The following is a 23,136-nucleotide window of genomic DNA, read 5'->3' as shown; positions in this document are numbered from 1 at the left end:
CCTTTTTTTTCTAGGAGTGGTCACCATACCAAGTTGTTAGGAACAAGCTTAATTGAAAGCTATCTGTATGTAGTCTGACTACACACATTGGCATTTGCATGGCCTTAACTATTTGGCATGATTTCAGTAAGAGAGGGGAGGCAACATGACATCATTGTAACCATCAAAAGTGCCCCTTAAATCAGCAGGGTGGGGGTATTTTGGATACCTGGCACGTTAAGAGACATATTCACTGCAGGAGAGGTAAGAGGTAAAAGTTAGTGCTAGTTGTTTATAAAATGAATTTTGGAATTAAAAAAAATGTAAAAGGAAAGAAATCATGTTATCCTGCCTTAAGTGAATAAATGTTTTGCCCCCACACCTACTAATACAATACAAACTAAATTAAGGACTGTCTATCTCATGACGGTTCTGGTCTACATTTCTGTTCTCAGTTAGGAAAAATGCTTCTCTAATCCAAAAAATCCCCAAAGTCTTCCTAAACTGAGTTATGATTTTAGACTTCAATGAAGAATTCCATAAAAAATTAAACGTTGTTCCGGAAATGGAACCAACATATAATGGTGAATGTAGGGAAATGTTAGATTTCTCTGCAGGTGCCATGCATTACATTTATTACACTGGGCTAACCGTATCGTAAACCATTATCTGTTAAAACTTTTGGCTTTGGGAGCTGTATAAGAACAGCCTATCTAGACTCTTTTACTGTCTCGATTTCATGTGGGAATTTATTACCAACATGTCCCAAGTGCCGTGAATGTATTTACAGCAAGAAGCAATTCAAGCAAGTCACAGCCATGCCATCCTCGTGCATCTTCTGCAGGGCCTTCCGTTCAGCTAGATGGGAAACCTCCATGGGGTGAGTTGGAAGGAGATGAGAAAGACGAGAGCTGGCGGATGGGTGCTTTACATCAGTCAAGCTGACTCTGGAGGTCACTCAGAGCAGCACATAACTCAGTTCTTCAGCTCCCCAAACCTCCAAGAGCTTGTCACTGTGTGCTTCTTCTGTGGGAGCTAAGCTGTTTGTTTTTCGTTTAGTTTTTTTTTTAAAAGGATTTTTTATTTTAAAAAATGGTGAAAGTAATGGCTTTGCTCTTAGCTGCAAGCTGGAATGGGATTTATGAATATTTCCCTGCCCTGTGGGTGTCTGTGTCCGTACATTGTAATTGTGTGTCTGTGTGTGCGAGTCTGTGGCACATCTGGGATAAGGGTGCATGAATCATGACTGTTGGTCCTTTGGGAAAGAGATGGCTGGGAGCAGAGAGTGGTTCTTTTCTAGAACAGGCAACAAGCAGGCTGCCACTGTGAAGGTCACGGCTCTTAATAGACTGTGCAATCTTGTTGGACATCAAGAGAGAGGACAACCTATCGCTTCTAAAAAAGGCAGCTTATATTTTCTAAAGTCATATTAAAGATTTGAGTGCTTTGCAGAAGGGCTGAATTCAGGCACTGCACTAAAAATACCAGTCCTCCCATTCAATTTAACAATCGTAGACAGTTTAGGCTGCAGTGGTGGGGGAACAGGGGATGCCAAAAGAAAATGCATGACCTGTGGTGGAGAAACTGATCAACTTTTAGAGAAACACAACCAGGCATTGTTTTGTTGCCGCTTAGTTTATTTTGTGTACACAGCTTTGACGTCCCTGTCTGGCTTGCAGTCTATGCTGTAAAAAGCAAAACCAAGAAGAAGTTTCCCTTTCCGTTTGTTTGAGAGAGAAATTGAGCCAGTGACGGTCTAGAGTCATAGACAGTGAATGGGGAGAGGGAGCGCAGGTAGTAAGGAATCCAGTGAATCAGAGAACGAAAACATTATTTTCTGATTGATGCATCCCTACACAGCACTGTGGCTAGTCACCTGATTTGGTCTGAATATGACCTGAAAGAAGAAGAATGGGACTGATTAAAACTAATTAACATTAATGGATGATTTGTGTATATTAGAACTTGAGTGTTTCTTTGTTGTGTTTAACCCTGGGGCAACATCAAGCACCGATGTATTTCTGCAAAGCAGCGAGGTCAGTACAGAGAAATGAGCATCCACCACATTGGTAATATGGAAATCATAACATTTTAATTCATAAAGGTATGTGCAATAAAATGGAATAAAAAATACGGTAAGAAAAAGCTCCAAATCATCTGATTCCATACAGAATATTTCTTCCATCCGTGGTTGGTAGGTTAGTACTTGCACTCTACCTGCAAGTAAACATATCTTTTGTTACCAAGCTGTTATGCGAGAAACATCTCATGATTCATAGAAGCACAGAGCCTTTCCATGACCTTCGCAAAAACATTGTTGAGCAACATGGCAACAGGACTGGATTTCTCAAATACCAGTTCCTATGAACATCGTTGGAGCCATTATCCACAAATGGAAGGAACATCACTTCCTCATCAATTGACTATGGATAGGATCTCAAGATTTCCAGATTCAGTCAGAGGAATAGTACAAGAACCAAAGACCACTTGAAAAGAACTTCAGAAAGACCTGGAAGCAGCAGGTGAGGTCGTAACAGATAAAACAAGAGGCACGACCGCCCTGGAAAATACATCACTGAAGAAAAGACAGGTTGAAGCTTGTTTGAAGTTTGCTCAAACTTTTGGAGAAGCCTGTAGATTATTGGGAGGATGTTGCAAGGCCAAATGAGAAAATCACACATTTGGCAACAATACAACACACCATTAATGGAGGACTGACCCAGTCAACCGTCAGACTTAAACCCAATAGATCAAGATTCACCAGTGGACCTGAATCTTCAAGAATTAAATACTTTCTGTGGAACAGATTTATCTTTTTAGTTATCTGTAGTTAGTTAGTTATTGTCTGATTTTAAATTTCAGTTGAGTAGCTGAAAATACTACTTATCTCCCCCACAGTATGACCTCACTTATACTGCCACATTATTGCACCATTCTGGTCGACTTTAAATCATTTGGTACTTGCAAAAGTATTTGGAAATTTTTGAACCATTGAATTGGAAATACAAAAAAGTTTTTGGTTGGGCTGACCACATAAATCCATCAAATGAGCTTTCCTAATCAAAACCAGCACCATATTCTAGGCTTCTTTTCACTCTCAATGCCATCAGTCGATAGTGAAAGGGAGGGGAAGAGTGGTTTTTTAATCTCCCTCAGACTCTGACCTTAATAACACAGGGCCACTCCTGGGCTGACAGTTTGTGCCAATGTGAGCTCGAGCGTATAATGTGGCATGATTAATACATTTACTGCTGCAATATAGAGACTTGTGCCACATAGAAATAAGCAAATCACTGTTGAAGGATTTATTGCGACGGCCTTCCCAGTCCTTTCAGGCATGGAATAAGACGGTGCATGGTTAATGAACTTGTCCTCTGGTGCTCAGACACATATACCACAAGTGATTCTGGCTTTGTATGTGTTTGAAGCCGATTGAGATAAGTGTAGTGATTGATGATGATACAATGTATGACTCTGGGGTTCACCTCCAGATGCCAAAGATGGCCTGGCCTTTGCAACACAGATGAAAATACTGCCTTATTGCATCGATCCAACAAAGTCTTTATACTATAAACTGTATGGTAATGGGGCTAGCAGGACTACATTAGCCAATGGGGCTAACGTTGGCTAACATAGTCCTATGTTATTACATCACATCGGTTGATTTTATGTTGCTTTTTCCTTCCTTTCTGATCCGTTTATATAAACAGAGACGGGGCATAACAGGATCACTGAATTTAGACCAAGGTGTCTAAACCTGATATGAAACATTTGGCAGAATTTTGCAAATCATTTAACAAATACAGCAATCTTTTCTCAAACCCTCAGTAAAAAATACATATGACAGTGTTACATATGTTTCCATTTGAAGTAGTGTGTGCCTCAGGGATTGTTCAGTAAACCAGGGCAGGTATTAAAGGAACTGTTTTTAAGACTTGCAGCAAGACTGCAGCAAGTTAGACTGTCGCAGTAAACACAGTAAAAACAGCCGACTCCAGAGGAAAAAGCTACACACGCGGGTGTATTTGGACAAAATGAAAATGCCTCTCAGTATAGAGGCATTGTCATTGTAAATTCATTAACAATATATAGCAGCCCGTGCCATTGCAAATTGTTGAGTCCTTATATGAAAGTAAAAAAAAGAAAAATAATTATTCCAAAGGTATTAAAATGATTTGAATTGTAGAGAAATATAAAAGTATGCATCAGAAAGTATATATATGTGGAAAGGATTACAGAGACAGAACAGCCTTACCGAGCAGCTGCCGCAGAAAAGATGATGAATCATGCAAAGGAACAGACTGTGTTTGTCTGTCTGTGTTACTTTGGAGAGCTGTCAGGGTTGAACAGGCTCTCTCCATCCTACACCACAAGCTTCTGGTTGTCGTCATGCTTCACAGTCCCGGATGTAGTACTAAAGTGGGTACTAAATGACAAGACTAACCACCACTGGGACTCACTGGGGGTAACAGCTGAGTGTGAGGGAGAATCCAGTGGGGCATGAAGTGAACATAAGGGATGCAGGGTGGGAACCTTTGACATCATGTGGATAGAGGATGCCTTATGCAAATATCTTTTTATTTTTTCGTGAGATAATTTCACAATTTCTTGCCTTTGTTGCCTTGAATCAAGACATTTTCATTCGTTGCTAAGAAAACCCACCCCATCTGGCCCTTAATAGCTGTGTGCAGGCTAACGTCGTGCTTTGGGATACTTTATTTAAGTCGTCATGGTAACACAAGCCACTTGAAATGAAAAATCCTAGACACAGTAAAAAGTTTTTTGACATTAATGTTACCGGGAAGTGTGTGTGTGTGTGTGTGTGTGGTGTCACATTTTGAAGCATAAGGTCATAAAGTGTTGACAGACTCTTACTCGTCGAGATGTAACACATTTGCTTTCAAAGTGCTGAACGAGGAGATGCATCATTTAACAGGATTTTATAACAGCTGTAAAACCACACAGCAGGCACTTGTCTAAAACACTTGTGTGATAACTGTTGGTGATTTTCACGACTAGAAGCCAGTTTATTCAGAGTAAGTATTAGAAATGCTGATAGCGATAGATGCAGGTTTAATTTTCCAGAGGTCACAAAGTGCTGCCTTGGCACTCCAATCTTTTCTTTTGGCGTCCTTGCTGATGAGGTTCAACTCTAATTGTGGAATGAAGCAGCCACATTGACCAATGCATTCCCTCCCACCTCTTTCCTCGTGGCTCCCAAGATGCTGCGGTGGCAAGAGGTAGCTGTCGGAATCAATCTCCAAATTCTGTAGCTTAATGCCCAATTAGTATTCCAAGGTCCTTTAAATAAGCAGTTTGTCAATGTTGTCGGGCACCCTGCACTGTTGTGCTTGTCCTTGGCATATGGGCCAATCAAAATTTGATGAAGCATCCAATCAACACAGATCACAGGGAGCCAGCCAGCAGAGTGTGTGTGTGTGTGTGTGTGTGTCCATGTCACGGTGTGTATTCATTTGATTTACAATCCTCTGTGTGTGTGCATGGAGTGCGTCATGGAAAGCCACAAAGAAGCTCCTGGCCCTCGTCTTTATTAGCTTGGATGTCTGCCTGCTCCAAGGAGAGAGGCTGAGGAGGTGCTGGATACTCCTGCTCACATGGTGGCAGGCAGACATGCTGGCGTACGAGGTGGCTGATTGGTACATGGGTACTTCCTGGAATGCGATACTGTGCACTAGCTGTGTGTGTGCTGCCGATAGCTCGATTGGTTTCTACCCCAACAAAAACAGAATTAAAAGCAATCGCGTGACCCATTGTGTGAACACAAGGCATCAGTGGCAGCAAGTCATCAGCATCACCAGATGAGAAATTATGTGACGAGCTGACAGCCGTGCCGAGGCTGACTGATGGACATACAGGAGCAATGGCAGCAGACAGACAGACATTATAGAGAAAGCAACGGATGTCCATAAAAGGAGACAGTGACTGACATGGCCACATAGACAGGAGCTGTACTTTTCTGAGGTTGTCGATGCCACTTGAGTACGGCTGTGGAGGAAGAAGAAGAAAAAATGGTCTGAAATTGAAAGAGAGCAGCAGTGCTTCAGTAAAAGCTGGCACTTTTTCCTTCCATGGCTGTGTCATCCTCCCTGTTTGCCCCGGAGCGCCGCTGCTCAGCATCAGCCTCCATGTCAGGGCTCATCTCACAATCTCTTGCTTTTTTTAAAATCCTCATTCCCTTCCCCAAGCTCTGTCTTTCTCAGCCTGCTTTCAAAGGTCACGTGAAGAATAGTTTTATTTTGTTCCATCCGGTAGACAAGTGTCTTCAGATACGGAAGAGAGAGAGAGAGGAAGTAATGCACGAAGGCAAAAGACAGAGCTTCAAAATCTATCCTCAGTCACTCCTACATTCATGTGTGCTCTTTATTTAAAACCATCAACCAACTCTGTGTGTGTGTGTGTGTGTGTGTGTGTGTGTGTGTGTGTGTGTGTGGAGAACTGTAGAAGTGAATGGTGAACTTTGATTCAGCTGAATCATGATCCAGATTAACGTCTTTGAAGTCATGTCCTTCCTTCTGCCCTGCCAAACCGCCAGTAATTGTGTGTCTGGGTGAAGAAATTCACATAATCTCAATATTTTCTTAATTTTCTGGGCTCGGTTCACTCATTGTTGGAGGTTTTTTTTATGTGTAAAAGACATGTAGCAGATGAATTGGTTCTCTAAGCTCTGTCCTGATGCAGTTCTATTTTAACAGGAGATGAAATGTTTCTCCCCAGCATGGCTTAATGGTTTTTTCCTTATGGATGAAATACACAGGACATGAACAGTCGTGGCAGCAACAGAGCGCATCCATTATAATCGACTGAAGCTGCCATGCGGCTCATCTCTATTTGAACACAGCTGCTCTTTTTATTTCTTTATTTACTTTTTCTTTGGTCTACCTGTAACTAGGTGGCCCTCCAACAGGTAAAAACTATAAACTACACCCCCCTGCGCTCCCAGAATACAATCAAATTTCCATTCATTGAAATAAATACCACATTTTAGTCAATCTAATCAATGTGCATCCATGATCCTGTAGTTCAAAAAAATTCAGTTAATATAGCCTATGCTTCTAAACCCTGCAAAACCAACTGCTTCATCACCACACAATATACTGCTACACCACTGTGGAGGCATCTTGTTAGCAAAGCTGACATCCATCATGAACAACTCCTCTCACCTCCTGCATGAGACCGTGGAGGCCTTAAACAGCTCCTTCAGCAACAGACTGCTGCTCCCATCATGTAGGAAGGAGTCTACCACAGGTCCTTCATTCCAACTGCTGTCACACTCTTTAACACCAGCATGACTTCATGACTTTCTACTATATATTTCTTATTTATGAATAATTTCTTATTCACCTTGTGTGTACGAGCTGCTGTGACAAGTGAATCTTACAGAGATGGATTTTGTGCCCCGCCTACACAACTGTGTCCCGCGTGCTTTGGTTGTAAATGTATTAACTGCGTTATCTAACGAGATCTGTGATCACATCCGCTTAGTTTTATTCATCTTGTTGATTGAGAAACAAAATGATCATGTTTTTTTTGTGCTGTATCTATTTGTCGGTGCCTTAACTGGCTTTAGTGACAGCTTGACTAATTGCAGGGATAACAGCTGTTGTTGCTGGAATCACATTTTTGCCAAAAATGTAATTCTATAAATGATAAGTCAAATTAAGCAAATTAAAACACAACTGTCTGTCTATCTACTGACTTTCATGTCACGGAACTGCCAATCCGGTTCTGATACGCTGCTTTGTTGTCTTCTGTCTTTTCAGATGATGAAGCATGCCTGGGACAGCTACAGACAGTACGGCTGGGGTCACAATGAGCTGAAGCCCCTCGCCAAGAAAGGACATTCCACAAATATCTTTGGTAAGCCAGACAAAGCCCGCTCTCCCACTGCCGTCTGTGCCCATTGGCAGTTCGCTCACACAGTTGTAAATCACACATGGATGCATGCATGAATGCGCACGCACTCTGCCTCGCTCACAGTCAAGACACGTGTACACACACACTCACACACAAACGACCCTGTCTTTTTCTCTTGTGGACAAGGTTATGTGATAATGCCCCCGGCAGGATGCATATCACTTGCAAACAGAAGCACGAGATCACGCAGCATTGAAACGCCAGATAAAAGAAGATAAGAACATGTATCTGAAGCACTGTTAATATTTCACCAGTCTTTGTCCAGCGTATAAATCTACAGAGCACACAGTGATACTGAGCCTATAATTAAAACAGTCGCATTCTTGGATTATCACTGAGCCTGCAAAATATTGGATGTTAGATTTTGCATTGGACAGTGGGTAAACCCTATAAACGGATCAGATATCTGCATTCAGATGCAGATATCTGTAGGCGGGTGACCAAGATTTTGGCACTGGAAAGCGTTCTGGCTTATGTTTGTTGTCCGAGTAGTATTGACCAGTCATGTTTGAGTGGGCTGTTGGTTGCAGCAGTCAGTGTGGAGAGCAGAAAAAAGGTGGAACACGTTGGCAGAAATGAAAAGTCAGAACTCATCGCCTGTCATCTGACGTCACTTTAGCTTTTTTTTAAAAAGTTATCTGCATTCATATTCATACATCTGTTTGTAGAGATTAGCAGAAATGTGTCTCATCATTCTCATGCAGTTTAAGTTGCTAATCAGACTGAAGAGGAAGTCTTGGCCCAGATATCCGTTACTCTGGGTATTTGCTGGCTGCTCTGGAAGCCCATTGGCTGTTGCACTCAGAGGCTAAACCGTCATCTGATGATAGCTGATTGTAGAGTGGGTGTACACACATTTTGTACAAACAGCGGCCACGAGGGAACTTCCTGTTTGTAGAGAGAGAGAAACGTTGCCATTGGCGGTGATCATTTTTCCAGCAGGGGTCAATCCAGCACAGCCTCTCCTCATCTGTAATTTTTGTTTTTGAAGGTTTGTGTGTTGGTATCCACCTCTGCGGCTGCCATTGGTAACAGCGTTACTGAATTTTAAATGACTGTTTCGGACCAACACACATGACATCGCACTCAAAATGATTTGTCTTCGCAAAGACACAGATCCCACGTCTACAAGACTTTTTAATGATAAAATTACAGCTTGATGAATCGACAAAAATATCTGATGCCAGCGAAGGCAAGGAAGAACGTGACATGTTTGCCATACCTTAGACATAAAAACCTTTACACTGCCTCTATATTGTTTCCTCTAAATTGGCACCTGAACGCACCACACCACACAAGAATACATCACAGGCTTTCCCCCCAGCATTGTTTCCTTTGTTCTAGTTGAGACATGACCTTTGCTCCAGGGAAGCAGCCTCTTTTTGTTGTTGTCGTCTGTTTAACCAGTTGCTCATCTCTTTGGCCTCCCCTGCTGTGGGACCTCCTTCTCTTGTCAGGCGATGGCATGTCTTCTTCTGTGGTCTTGTAGCAGTCACAGTGGATAGATAAGCCGTAGAAATATTCAGAGAGCTACACCCAAGTGGCAACCTCCGTGGCTGGGAAATGAAGTCAATGCGTGTGTGTAAAAAAACTGCATATTCTTCTCATGATTAAGAATTATTTAAACATCTAAATACACATAAATATTTACATATTGGTTCTTGAAATTCTGAATTATCAGTGCTGATAATCCAACATAGGACACATATACTGTATCCAAAATCCCATATTGGTGTAGATATTATTGATGGGTTGCCAGTTACAATAGTGTGTGTGTGTGTGTGTGTGTGTGTGTGTGTGTATGAGGGAGAGGATGCGAGGCTTTTGTGTCAAATTGGAATGATCCATCCGGCAAATTGGCCGACAGCGACGCTGTTATTTTATGAGCTCTTGCTGAATGGTATTGTGTGTGTGTGTGCTTTCTCATGCCTTCTTGTAATGGTTTAGTCTGGGTGTCTGCAGGTTGCTCGTCACAGGGTGGCCAGTAAATACACAAGAGACACATGTCATCGCTCACACTCACAAAACACACTTCCATTACTGACGAGGTGTCTTCCCACATGTTTCTGTATTGACTGTGTGTGTGTGTGTGTCTTCGACAGAGTGAGTAGCACGGGAAAGAAAAGCAATATGTTGGAGACGCTGCAGACACTTGTTGCTGGGTTACAGTAGTAAGAATTAGAAGCTTTGACGATAGGTTGCACCAAAGGGACACACACATGCACACATGTGATTGCATGGAAAACATCAATGACTGACAGACCGTGTCGATTTTAATCACTTTTGATGTTTTGTCATTTAAAGTGACTGTTCTATCATATCCGGTCTGAGAACATCACACTCCTTTTAAACTTGACTGGACGGTCCTGCATCAGGTGAGGATTGAGCAGTCCTCGCTCCACGCCTTACTGCTCAGTCTTAAGCTGACCCGAGAGAAGAGGAGAGGCCAGAATGGTAACAAGAGGACTGGGGCTCTTATTGTGGCACCAGTCTTAGATAACCTTGAATTGACTGCCTGCCCCCAGCCCCCTTTTTCCCCCCTCTCTTCTCCTTTGTGGAGAAAGAGTCAAGCTGATTTTGAGCACAGATACAAACACAGCCTTTGTCTCGAGGGTAAGCAGTTCAAGCAAGGATAACGCTGGGCCTTGTAAAGGAAACACAGTGCAGGATGGGGTTAAGAAAAGTGTGGTTTGAGCTGTGTGAGACACAGCCAAGCAGACTACCTTCAACTCACACACACACACACACAGACGAAGCTGATGCCAAGGACTCCATGCTGATGGAGATCCAGGCTCATTTTAAGCTGCCTTCTTTAGAGACGGAACAAATGTGAGTACAGGAAGCCAGAAATGGTTAGCTATTTAGGTTCAAACCTATTTTAATCATTTCTTTGATAAACATTTAATTAAACTTTCAGCTTCTCAAGTGTAGGGATTTGGAGCTTTCCTTCATGTGATGGTAATTTAGACATTTAGGTTGTTCAACGTTGGATGTGATGGCTGTTTTTCGCTACTTTGTGACATTTAATAGAACAAACGAATATTTGGAGAAAATAATCATCATTGGTTACATCCATAATCAATCACGTCTGTCCTAACCACCACCACACACTGCTATTTGCATGACAGCTCTGCCTTTTGTGTCTTGTGGCTTTGATCATAGTAACTCTGTCAGGTGACGGATATCTCTATTCATCTCTGTCTGGCTCACACACACAGACACACACACACACACACAGACACACAGACACACACACACACACACACACACACACACACACACATACACATGGTAATAATACCCATGGGTGATTGTATGAGGTACATCAACCACCATTGATTCAGCCTGAAAGCATTTGACCCCGGTTGAGGTTGTGGGTCAGTCAAAGCAAAGGCCAGGCAGCAGAAGTGGCCTTGTTTATTGTGAACGGACAGCCCAAGCTCTGATCTTTAAACACACTCCTCATTGTTTGCTGGAAAATGCTCTCGGGGGACGCAGGTCATTTTACATTGATCAGGACTTCTGCGTGTGTGTGTGTGTTTACACCACACTCTCTCTCTCTCTCTCTCTGTTCCTCTGTGGTCTGAGTGGTTGCTCCCCTTTACAGAGTTGCGGTAGTTTACATGAGATGAAATAAAGCTTCAGTCGGCTTTTTTTATGGTGGGACAGTTGAATTAGACCTGTCACTCTTTAGCCATATTTAATTAAAAGATTATGAAATGATAACCCTTCCAATAAAAATGTTTTAGATTTGAAATTGTATACATCATGTAAGTAATTTATAGAGCAATAGTATTTTCTGCTTTTCTTTTTATATTATTTTTGAATACTTGAATAATAATTTCTTAATCGCATGAAATGAATCACAGTTTAATCAGTAATGACAATAATCATTATCTGCAGACATAAATAAAACCAAATTATTATTTAGTGGTTGGATGATAAAGTGTAACTAATCCCCAAATTCTGCTCACTCCCTCTCTCCCAGCAAATTAAAACCATACAGGGCAGTCACTATGGGGGGCGTGGCCTCATGGCTACATATTGTGTGACGTGGGAGGTAGCAAGAATACAGCTACTGCTATTCGGAACAGACAAAGCTTAATCAGCCATGAGCAGCTGCTGTCAGGCTCTCAGTCTGCTGGACCTTTGACAGTCACTGAAGGACTTTCACAACTGTTTGTAAGATTTGTTGTAATGTTGGCTACGCTAGCAACTCAGAGAGGCTACATCTCCATCAGTCTGCAGAGTCGGGATGTGTTGGTTTTAAGAGAGGACGGGGATGCCACCATATACATCACCTGCCTCTAAAATCAGCCAGTATCGCAATTTAAATGCAAGTTTCATCCAGTACAGTTTGGTAGCTTGCATATTTATAACACATAAATGTTGTTTTTGTATTAAACTGTCAAGATTTGTGACCGAAATGATGAACAACACACCTGTGGTTTTCATCTGGAACAAGTGGTTTGAGGGTTTAGTTTAAGAAATATTTTTCAGCCAGCAGTAGAGGATCAGGAGTTCTTCCGTTTTTCCGAGTTGCTCCTCTCTATGGATTTCATCTGTGGCTTGAAGTGACCTTATTGGAGTCACTGTAGTGGATTTAATCTCGCCTGCACACGAGGGAATCCATCTGAGAGTCTGAGGCCTGCCCTGTCGGCTCCACCTAGTGACTGTTACTGCTTTATTGGTTTCCCCCGAAAACTTGTCGTCTGATGATTTTAATCTAAACTTGCAAGGAGAATCTCTCACTTCTCAGCCTCATGGCTTTCTCCCACAGGCAGTTTGACATGCTCGTTGTAAATGATATCACGGACTGCCTCGGGCATGCAGTTGCTAGGGGCCTGTCAGGCTAGGAGGCGATGGAGAAGATGCTAAACTGAAATCAAGTTTGGACACCTGGCAACTTTCTGATCATCCACAAATGTATTCTGGTGATCAAGAGAGGCTGTTTGGTATAATGACTCATCCAGAATCCCATAAATCCACAATGAAATCAAATACAGCTTTGATTTCCAGCTTAGACACTGAGTGAGCGTAATCTTCTGCACAGCTATTGGATATTGGTTCCTTCTTGCAGAATCTCTGGAGGGTTCATGTGGATGACCAGTGATAACCATGAAGTCAGAAGTCTGCTCTTGCTGACAGCCATGCAGCTTTACTGTTTTTTTTTTTCTCCCAGCATCTAGGTCATGTCTTCACATGATTGCCTCCCAGGGCGAAACAGTGCAGTCCATGCTGGAAAATGGTTGCATAGCAGCACCATGGCAATGCACCCAACGGTGAAGACCAGTGAAACAGATATTACACATTTATGTGTAGCTGTAGGTAATGATTGCAAAGGAGTGGAAGATTCCCAGTCAATTTCCAGAAATAGGAAGTAAATCTGGGGATTTTTGGAAATATTCCAAATTGGAAACTTTCCATGGGAATTATGGAAAATTTTGCAAATTCATGGGAATTTATGGAAATTAACTGGAAATTGGGGGTAATTGAAGGTAACCTAGCATCATAAGATATCCTCATAAATGGTTAATGAAATGATGCTAGCTATAGCTTATTTAGCATCAAAGTAGCTATCTATTGTATGAATACATCTTCATGTGGTGTTTGCAAGTTAAACATTATTACCACACATTAGATATATGTAGCCCGTAATATTATCCAAAGTTAATTCACTTTATGCGGTCCACAGGGTCAAATATTTTATGGAATTTTGCATCCCTAGCTATAGGCCCAGATCTCATGCCATGAGCCTAGACCTTTTATATGGTCTTGCAACACTGTGTATTTACCATATGTGTGATAAATTAGGGTAATCCTGTGCATCAGCTTAAAACATTTGGTCTCGACTTGAATCTGAGCATCTGCAAATTAATTTCATACCCGATTTATGATCAACTAAAGTTTCACACAAGATGGATAAATCTGTCTTCTTTGGCTTTGTAACCATCGAGGCTGGAGGGGAGCCTGCTGTATTTAGCTGTGTGTGCGGGCTTGCCATATTAGAGAAGTCAAGATCCAATTGTAAGAAAATGCCATTTGCGTCATCGATTGGTTTTTGCAATCAGCCACCCAGATGCATTAATCCCTATCACGTATTATACTAAATATCGGCCATTAATGTATGGCAGCTGATCAATACGTAGCCAGTTATGCTACTGCAAAGATGGCAGCGTTAGTGAAAGTGTGTCTTCTGTCCACTGGATGTTTAATTTAGTTTAATTTAGTACATAATGTGTATTGCAGCTGCTCAGCTGGACAGCGTCCCAGTGCAATGTACAGAAAATGAAATCTCATGTCAATAATCAGGCCTAACCATTCAGACACTGCTCTGAAGGAAAGTGAATGAACTATGTGCAAAAGGTGGAGCTGGATGAGAAGAGTAAATTTCATGCAGTTCTCTGAGGGAGTGAGAGAGAGAAAGTATGGATTCTGCAGAGACACGGGGGTGTTGATTTGCTTATTTGCAGATCAGCAGTGCAGTGGAATTCACTAAAAGCTGAGATGTACCAATTGTCTGCAGCTCAACTATATTAGAACATACTGAAATAAAGTGCTCAGTGTGTGCGCTGTCAGGATGGATTGATTGCAAGGCAAGATATTGAATAACCTGCAGACAGTAATCCTAAAGTACTTCTTCAGTGATTATCTTAGTTTATGAATACAGCATGCTGTCAGCTGCAGGCTTTTATCCAAAGCACCTTAGAGTTCCATTAATGGAGCCATATATTTTCTATCACAGTTGATTCCAGTAAGGACTAAGCTCCTAACAGTGTTGTTTACAGAAATGGAGTAGAGCAAAGTAGATCTTGCAACATTGAAGACATTTGTCTCCAAAGCCATCGACCAGATGGACTTACTTGTCACCTGACTGGCTTGTGTTTGTATCTGTTTTGAGTGGCTCCAGATGTTACTATTCAATTTAAATGTAGTTTTGGCGTTTGCAAAAAAGAAACGTTAAGTTCTGTCTACTATCTACCAAGATTTACCATCTGATCTATTTATCTTAAAGGGATTCCTTTTCCAACAACCTTCAGGGATGTTGGCTTGATGAAGATTAACTTTACCCCAGAAACATTTCCTAATCTCTTACATATTCATGAGCTCATGGTCACAGCTCCCTTGTCAGCCGCCTGATTAAAATCACCCATTGTACAAATGTACGCTTTCAAAACCAGTGGCAAATTTGGCTTCTGCTGGTTATTTCCCCTCGTCGGATCAGACACCACTGAAAGCACCCAGATGTGATTTTGTGATTAAGGGTTATGTGACGGCTGGTTTTATTCGCTTGATTGGAAACTTTATATCTATCTGTAGGTGACAATGACAACCCTACCCATACATTTGAAGGTTACATACATAATATTATGATAAGGCGCAGCAGTTTAATGATGTTAACTTGACTAAAGGAATAAAAGCTTACAGAGCTCACGTTGGATTCAATATTTTTGATGGTCCATGTAGAATCCAGGGAAATAAAGGAGTTGTGTACAGAATCCACAGATACATCAGGTATTGCAGTATGCAAAACACACATAAATCTTAAATTTGGCATACCATTAGATAAGCTTATATCATTTGAAACTTTGAAATGAAATGTGTGTCTTAGATCATTATATTCCAATTTTATGCTATTGTTAATGTTATCAGAACCCTCCGAGCACATTTCAGCTCCTTTTTTGCAATAATTGGTAATTCTCCACTTTGGACAAGCCAGTCGACATCATCTTGCTTATCTCTAGCTCTATAGACTTTGTTTGGCAGGTTTGCAGTGCAAAAAGACACAGAGAATTGAATTCTGCTCCCAACACGATGTCAAACTTTTCTTCGCCTTGGCCCTCTCCTTTGCTCCCCTCTTTCCTTTCAGATTAAACTTTCAGCAGGGCTGCCGGTGCCAAATTGGACAGCAGGAAACACGAGGATTTGCCTCCACTTAGTCCAGCAGGAATGTGAATAAGCCCTTCAAACAGAGTTGAAAAAGGGGGAAAGTTTCATGAAAAACATTACCTTGTAAGTTCATACCGACAGGCTTTAGTTTTTGTTTTTTTTTGTCGACTATCTGTGGCCAGAAGAAGATAAAAGCCGGAGTCTACAAAGCAGTGCCACTGAATAATTGGATGAGTCACTTTAGAGCCATTACCCACAATGCGGATAACTCTGAAGCTGATAGGGTTTCTATTAATATTGATATAACTAAGCCAGGTTACTTAAGGAGCCTGGTGGTTCCCTTGTTCACCTGATTGGTCCTCTTGCCTCCCACATGTTTATGTCCCCAGTGTGGAAATTCAAGAACAGGGCTGTGCGACATTTATTTAATGCCATCTTATGGTCTCTATACTGTATGTGTTACAAATGTAGATACAGTGTTTTCAAAGTACAACGTACAAACAAAGTTCAATTGTCAATAGTTTTATCATTTTAAATGTGACATTACTTCTACTTTGTCTTCAGCATCCGTCACCTTATGGCTGGTGTGGGCAGTTTGCATCTCGAGTAATTTAGTGAGCTTTCATCTGATTCTAGAAGACCTTAGGAATCAAAATCAGGTGATCTCTCAAAATATCTCTCTATATCCTGATAGAGCTCTAATGCTGTGTTTATGTAGTAGGGATGTGCGTGATTAGTTAAGTCCTTTAAACAGTTTTACCCTCACTTATTGCCACCAGAAATACTAATTGGTTAAACGAATTATCAATGCTTCATTGATGTTGAGTCTAAGATGAAGCAGCCGACCCATTCAGCCATGCCGGTTTTAGAGATGTCATATAATAAATATATGTTTAATAATAGTCATATTATTTCATTCCTGTAGTCTGCTTTGGGTTTTAATCAGCCCGTTTCACTTCCTGTCATCTAACCTGACACAACAAGCCTGTTTTTAGACGACACTCTCTGCGGGAAAGAGTAATGTTATGGTGGCAATGTTATCAAGAAGGAAATTACATTGACTTAATGACATTAAGCATGGAGACTTAAGAGACTAGCAATCACATTTTGAAATGTAATGTCATCCTCGCTGTATATGGTGACTGACAGGCGGCGATCAGATGGCTATTAGTTAGCTTACCTATATCACTAAATCTGTAAATTAATGCTATAATAATAATACCTAAATCTGTAAAACAACCCTCTGAAACCTGTTTCATCACTGATGTGATGTCAATTACATTTTGTTATTGACATCACAAAGTTATTCCAAAAAAGAAAATATAAAAAAAATGTAGGAGGTTATTGTCCGTAGGTTTCCCATTTCAGTCATATCCAAGCACTGACATTTAAATGCTGCTAATGTAACGGACAGCCCCTGCATCAAATGTGTGTAACAGGATATATCGAACAGAGTAACTTGTGAAGGCTGGCTGTGTGTGTGCAGCTCGTGTGTTTTTGTTTAATTTGACTGTTTTGTGCATCTTGACCAGCTTTAAGTGTTTTTCCAAACGACTTTAATCAGTTACTTTTTTTTTCTTTTTCTTAATTATTCTGCTACGTGAACTCACTTTCAGCGTCTTGCAGGATATATTTTAATCAAAGCAGACGCGGTGCATGTAGGGGCACACAAATTGGACATTTCAAAGACAAGATTACGGTAACAGAGCTCACAGAGGGAAACAAGAAGGCAAATTACTTCCCCGGTTGCCTGCTCAAAGCCAACATATTCACTGTGACAGTTTGGCAGATGGATAACTCAGATGTCTTGATCTCGCATGATTCTTGAATTTTGCCTTGAACTGTTTAATTATTTTGCTGTTGGCAGTGCAGGAGTATCTAAGGACCAAAATAAAAATAATTAATCATTATTATTAAATCAATTGAGTAAGAAAGAAAAATAGCCTGACATCTTCTGTCATGAAATAGTTTTATAAACGGATAGATGGATCAATAAATCTATGTGTACTGTCAGATTAAAGGTCCAGTGTGTAGGGTTTAGTGGCATCTAATGGTGAAGTTGCAGATTACAACCAATTTAACACAGCTACGGTGTCACCCTCCCTTCAAGTTGTGCAGAAGAAACTAGGGTTGCTGCAAAAAAAACAAGGTCCTGTGAAGTGAAGGGCCAGTGTTTGGTTTGTACCTTCTGTAGAAACATGGCGGTCTTGCGGAAGAGGACCCACGCAGTGTGTAGATAAAGGTATTGAAGGTTTCAGGTTATTATACACACTCGGGCATTTAGGCTTTTAAGGAGTGAAGTGTTCCTCACCTCTCGTTGACTCTCAGCGTTTGAGAAGATGCAGTTTTGCAGTTGTCCAAAATAAAACAGGCCAAATCACAGAGGATAATAGTGCCACCATGATTAGTAGAGCTGCCATTCCAGGTAGACTTTACAGCGAACAACTATATGCATCCCTGTAGAACTATTGTATGCGTATTAGAGGGATTTACCCACACAGTCCATACAAGTCTGTTGGATCCATGCTGTGAGACTCTCTAGTCTAATCTCGGCTTGGCCTGTAGTTGAACACATTTTATATAATGTAGGTTTACCAAATGTGGCACTGACATTCAGAACTCTATTGAACTAATCCTCTCCATTTTACGAACACATATATTCTTTACACTTCCCTTCAACACAAATCCCAGTTTGCCGAGACATTATTCATCTGCTTTTCTTTGGACAGACGAGGGAATGCCATAAAATGACTCCACAGGAATACCAGTGCAGACTGAGAACCTTGGCCCCCGGCCTGCAGCCAGGCATTCATGCTGAGGTTTCAGGCAGGGAGCTCATGTTGAGTGGAAAGCCCAGTCTGACCAGTAACCCTCTGTGGCTGAAAACAGAGCACAGCAGAGGTTTCGGTTTGCTTCCAAATAAGTTGGTAACCAGTTGTCCACTGCCAGCCAGAGTGGTCCGAATTGGCCTGTGATTGGCTTGTTTATTGCTGCTGGGCTCGTTACAAAACAGGCTGTAATGTCATGACCAACCTGGAGCAATGGAGGAGGAGGAGGAGGAGGAGGTCTGCAATACAGTTTTCACCAAACCGTGCAGCAGGCTGTGACGGTGAGTGTGACTGGACTTTAATCGCAGCTAAATGCAAAAGAGTGGAGTTCGATAAAAGCTGTTTCTATGGTTACTAATAATGAGTATTAGTAATTAGTAATTAGTGATTTTGGGAGCAAAAGTGTGTTTATAGAGCCTAACTGATATATCAAATGGTTGGTATTGTCAGCTGAATTAGTTTTTTTTTTTTTTTTTTTTTTTTTTTACAGATGATAACAAAGTGAGAGGATGTGGAAACTTTGTGTCAGTGTTACATAGTTTATAAGACTTCTTGTTAACAACAATCTGTACTAGCCCAGCTGGCAGAGAAGCTTGACAGCTGAACCAGCCATGAAACAGAAAAAGTGTATTCTCTCACTTACCTCTGCCTAACTTTACAGTGAGAGCACATAGGCAGAAGGAAAAAGAGAGAGGCCTGTGTATTGGAGAGGTGGTTGGCAAAAGGTAAAATGGAAACGAGGGAGTCAACAGCTCTGAAACTCAATTAAACTCTGTTTTTGTCAATTCAACTCTGTTTTTGTCAGGTGAAATCATCAACATCAGAGACGGACATGCACACACAACAATGCACAAACAATGCAACGCATGCGTCACACCATAAAAATAAAGTAAAAATTACTTCTGACATGCAAAAAAATTTAATTGCATCGTCTAAACACGCACGCACGCACGCACACGCACACACACACACACACACACACACACACACACAGACACAGAAGTCCTGATCCATGTAAAATGACCTGTGTCCCCTGAGAGCATTTTCCAGCAAAACAAAAAGGAGTGTGTTTAGTTTGTTTGTCTGATACTCGCACACACACCCCCGAGCTCTCCATCATCTTCCACTCTCCTGGAGTTGACAGTTTACAAGACAGAGAGAAGGGACACTGAATAATGACATCACGGTTTCCTGCCTCGTGTGCATTCACGCCATAGAGCTCTGAAACCCTTTGTATAATGAAACTGGCACAGTTTCACAGGACCAAGATTGCAAGTGTGATTGTTTGTGTGTGTGAGAGAGAGATAGTAGAAGGAGAGTGATATTGTACTAGATGGAGAAAAGGAAGTTGGGAGTGCGAGAGAGTTCAGTTGAGGTAGAAAGGTGTGTGTTGTGAATGAAATGAAAGGTAAAAGGCTGGATGCTGTGGAGATAATTCCCTGAATAAATAAAGTTCATTCTGACCAATTTGTCTCAAATAAGCAGCACCTGGCAACCTTAAATCCACCTTTTGGAAGAGCCAGTTCAGCTTCATTTGATGTATTTGGCGTTGTATGAAAGGCTGCACAGCACTCAGATAGTGCAAACTGACTGCAACAGATAGTGTCGCGTTGACAAGAGTGACAGTGAAACAATACAAGCCCAGATATGAGGACTGATGACAAGTAAAAGCATGACTGAGCCAGATTAACAGCTGGAGGAAAAAGATTTAGCATGGGGAGGAAATGCTCAACAAAACCGTACTGGGGACAGAAAAATGCTCCTGACCGAAGGCTGGAAGGAGTGTTCAGGGTCTGAATGTGATTGTGGAAAGATTAGGAAAAACACTGCAAGACGGTGATGGATGAGAACAAACAGATGGTTAGGTAGAAGGAGGAGGGGCAGATGAAAAGACGGGAGTGTGTGATGGACCAGAAATAAGATGGAGGGGGAGACTGCTCAGGTGTGATTGCAAGGTTATATCCAGACATGAAAGTGAGTCGAACTTCTCAAGGTTGGGAAAACATAGCCCAACATCAGAGTCAAAAAAACAAACTGCACATTTAAATTCTCTGCCGCTTTGAAGTTCACACTGAAGTTATAATTTGGCGAAGATGATACATTTTAGAAATAAGGAGTGAAGGGAGAAGTACTAACAAAAGGCTGAACCACCGCCGTAAATCGGGCAAAAAAGAACATTTTTGCGATCGCTACATAACTTTAATATAATTTTATTCAATTTGTTTTTTAAATATTGCATGGAATGTTACTACAAGCGGGCTTTAATTCATTACAATTCAATTAGAATTGGAGTTTGCTACATTTGACCATGTGGCAAACTCAATGACTATAAAGTGAAATCAGTGCGAAAGTGGCAAAACTGCAGTTCCTCAAACGGCCACTTGAGGCTGGCTACAGCTCTCATGTTATTGTCCAACTTCACAGCACAAATAAACATGCTTACAGCCTGGTTAAAGAAAAAAGGTTTTGGTCTAACTTCACTGGTCATGATAACTGTTCTGAGTCTGAATATCTATTTAACTGACCCGTTCTTATTATTTTAAAATTTGCGCTTAATCAACAGCCTAGCCACTTTGATTGACAGGTGGGTACTGTTACAGATGCCTTTAGCCCGCCTCAGGTCTGCTGATGATCCTCGTCTTTAGGATTTTTAGATTAGCTGGAAGGTAGAGGAAGCAGTACAGCCAACATGGCGGTGGTGCAAATGTCGAGCTTCAAAGTGGTTTTAAAAACCTACTGGTGACATCACACATACGCACATACAGTTCCTATTTTCATTATTGACTCTTTCAATTCATAGATTCAGTGTTGAGGTTAAATTCCCTCATAGCACAACAATAAAAGTAATTATAAAGTAAAAATTCAATTGTGTTTTTGATACCTCTCTTCTCAGGTTAGCCCAAACAACAGACTGTGTGAAGTAATAAATGGAAGACATTTTAAGACAGCTACAAAACATTATTGTAAATTCATCTGAACAAAGTCCAATGCAGACAGAACAGTGATGTTGTTATCATGAAGTTAATATCAGCACAGCAAAGGGAAATGCTAGTCTGAGGCCGCACTCACATTTCACATTTACACTCTGCCTTGTATCTGTGTCACCACAGCTAATCTTACAGAGTGTATCACGTTTGAAATTACTACACTGTTTATGGTGTTGTGAGGTTTATGTTAGAAGCCTGACCGATTGAACGACTTCAAAATAAAATGATGCTTTGACTGTAAACCTACATGTAATGTATTAACATGTATGCTCGGCGTACTCTAAGGCTGCCTGCTCTCACCACTGTACAAGAGAAGGGTTGCTAAAATAGCTGAGGCTACATCTCTTGGTATTCTAGAGGAGAAAGTATGGCTGAATTACATCATGTCAGTGTCACATTTTCATTTTATTTCTTGCAGTGATGCTGATTCCTCACTGTGTTGTAACACTGTTGTAAACACGTAGGGAGCATTGCATCCAGGAGCTGTGTTACACAAAACCTCGACATCAAAGGAATATTCCCCAACCTAAGAACATCGACAGGCCTCCATCTTTTCCTCAATGGTGTCACATTGCTATGACCGCCTAAAGCGTCCCTGTAGGTGATGAAAGTAACAGACGGGAGGGGGGAGGGGGTTCTGCGTGGTGCGGCAGAGGGGCTCTGCTCCACCAACAGTCGGGCCAATCTGTCAAGATCCGGCAGGCAGCCAGGGCATCTTGCTATCAGCCCTGCCTGCCTGACTGCAGTGTATTTTTAGAGTGATTTAGGGGTTCCTGTCTATAATGATAATAACGCTGCAGCTTCTGCATGAAGCCAGACGCTCGCCTTTTGAATGGAGTCATAGATAAGAGGGGATGGCAGGAGGCTCAGGAATTCCAGCAGCGCTCACTGTAGCTGATATGAAATGAGGATTTAAAGGGCAGTGCCACTGACTCTTACCACTGAAATGCGTCATGAGGGAACGGCCATTGAACTGAACCCAATACAGCGAGCAGTAGTAGAGGGAGATCAAGGTGATCTGATGAGATCTTTGAACAACAGGCTGCAATGTTTTACATACTGGAGATTCATTTGAAAAGCTTAAAGGTATGTCATTACAAATAGCCTATTAACACTTACATACAGCCCATCGTTGTATGATCATCTCTTAGACAAAGTGTTTGCTCCGTCATTAATATTAACATGCTGTTGACTGTAGTCAGGTGCTGAGGAACAATGCACTGTTCACAGTGACTGCATGTCACAACATCTGCAGTAATAAGACAAGTAGCTCTATTTAATTATTGATGTCATTAGCACAACTTCCAGTCTATCACGGTAACTGCGATGACAAGACAGCGTCTGCTGCATGAGTAGAAACAAAAAATGTGCAGATATCCATCACTGGGGACAGAAAGGGCTATAATGATTAATACAGAGTGATACATATGATAAAAAGATTCATATTTACTTTTCTTGCCATTGGGCATCACCATAACCGGGAACAGTAGAAAACAATACAGACCTAAAGAGCTGCC

The 23,136-nt window shown here is 41.4% G+C and overlaps 1 protein-coding gene across 2 annotated transcripts in view; it reads left to right on the top strand.

The window, feature by feature from the left end:
- The window catches only part of man1a2 (mannosidase, alpha, class 1A, member 2), a 110,531-nt gene that overhangs the window by 30,078 nt on the left and 57,317 nt on the right, over window positions 1-23,136 (top strand). For both annotated transcript variants that reach the window (XM_027290790.1, XM_027290791.1), the window contains exon 4: window positions 7,761-7,857. In XM_027290790.1, the coding sequence (XP_027146591.1) occupies window positions 7,761-7,857 (97 nt within the window). The remainder of the gene's footprint in view (window positions 1-7,760; window positions 7,858-23,136) is intronic.

Source organism: Larimichthys crocea, chromosome XVIII, assembly GCF_000972845.2.
Source record: "Larimichthys crocea isolate SSNF chromosome XVIII, L_crocea_2.0, whole genome shotgun sequence".
Lineage (NCBI taxonomy): Eukaryota > Metazoa > Chordata > Actinopteri > Sciaenidae > Larimichthys > Larimichthys crocea.
The sequence above is the reverse complement of the archived record's forward strand: the minus strand, read 5'-3'. Positions and strand labels throughout refer to the sequence as shown.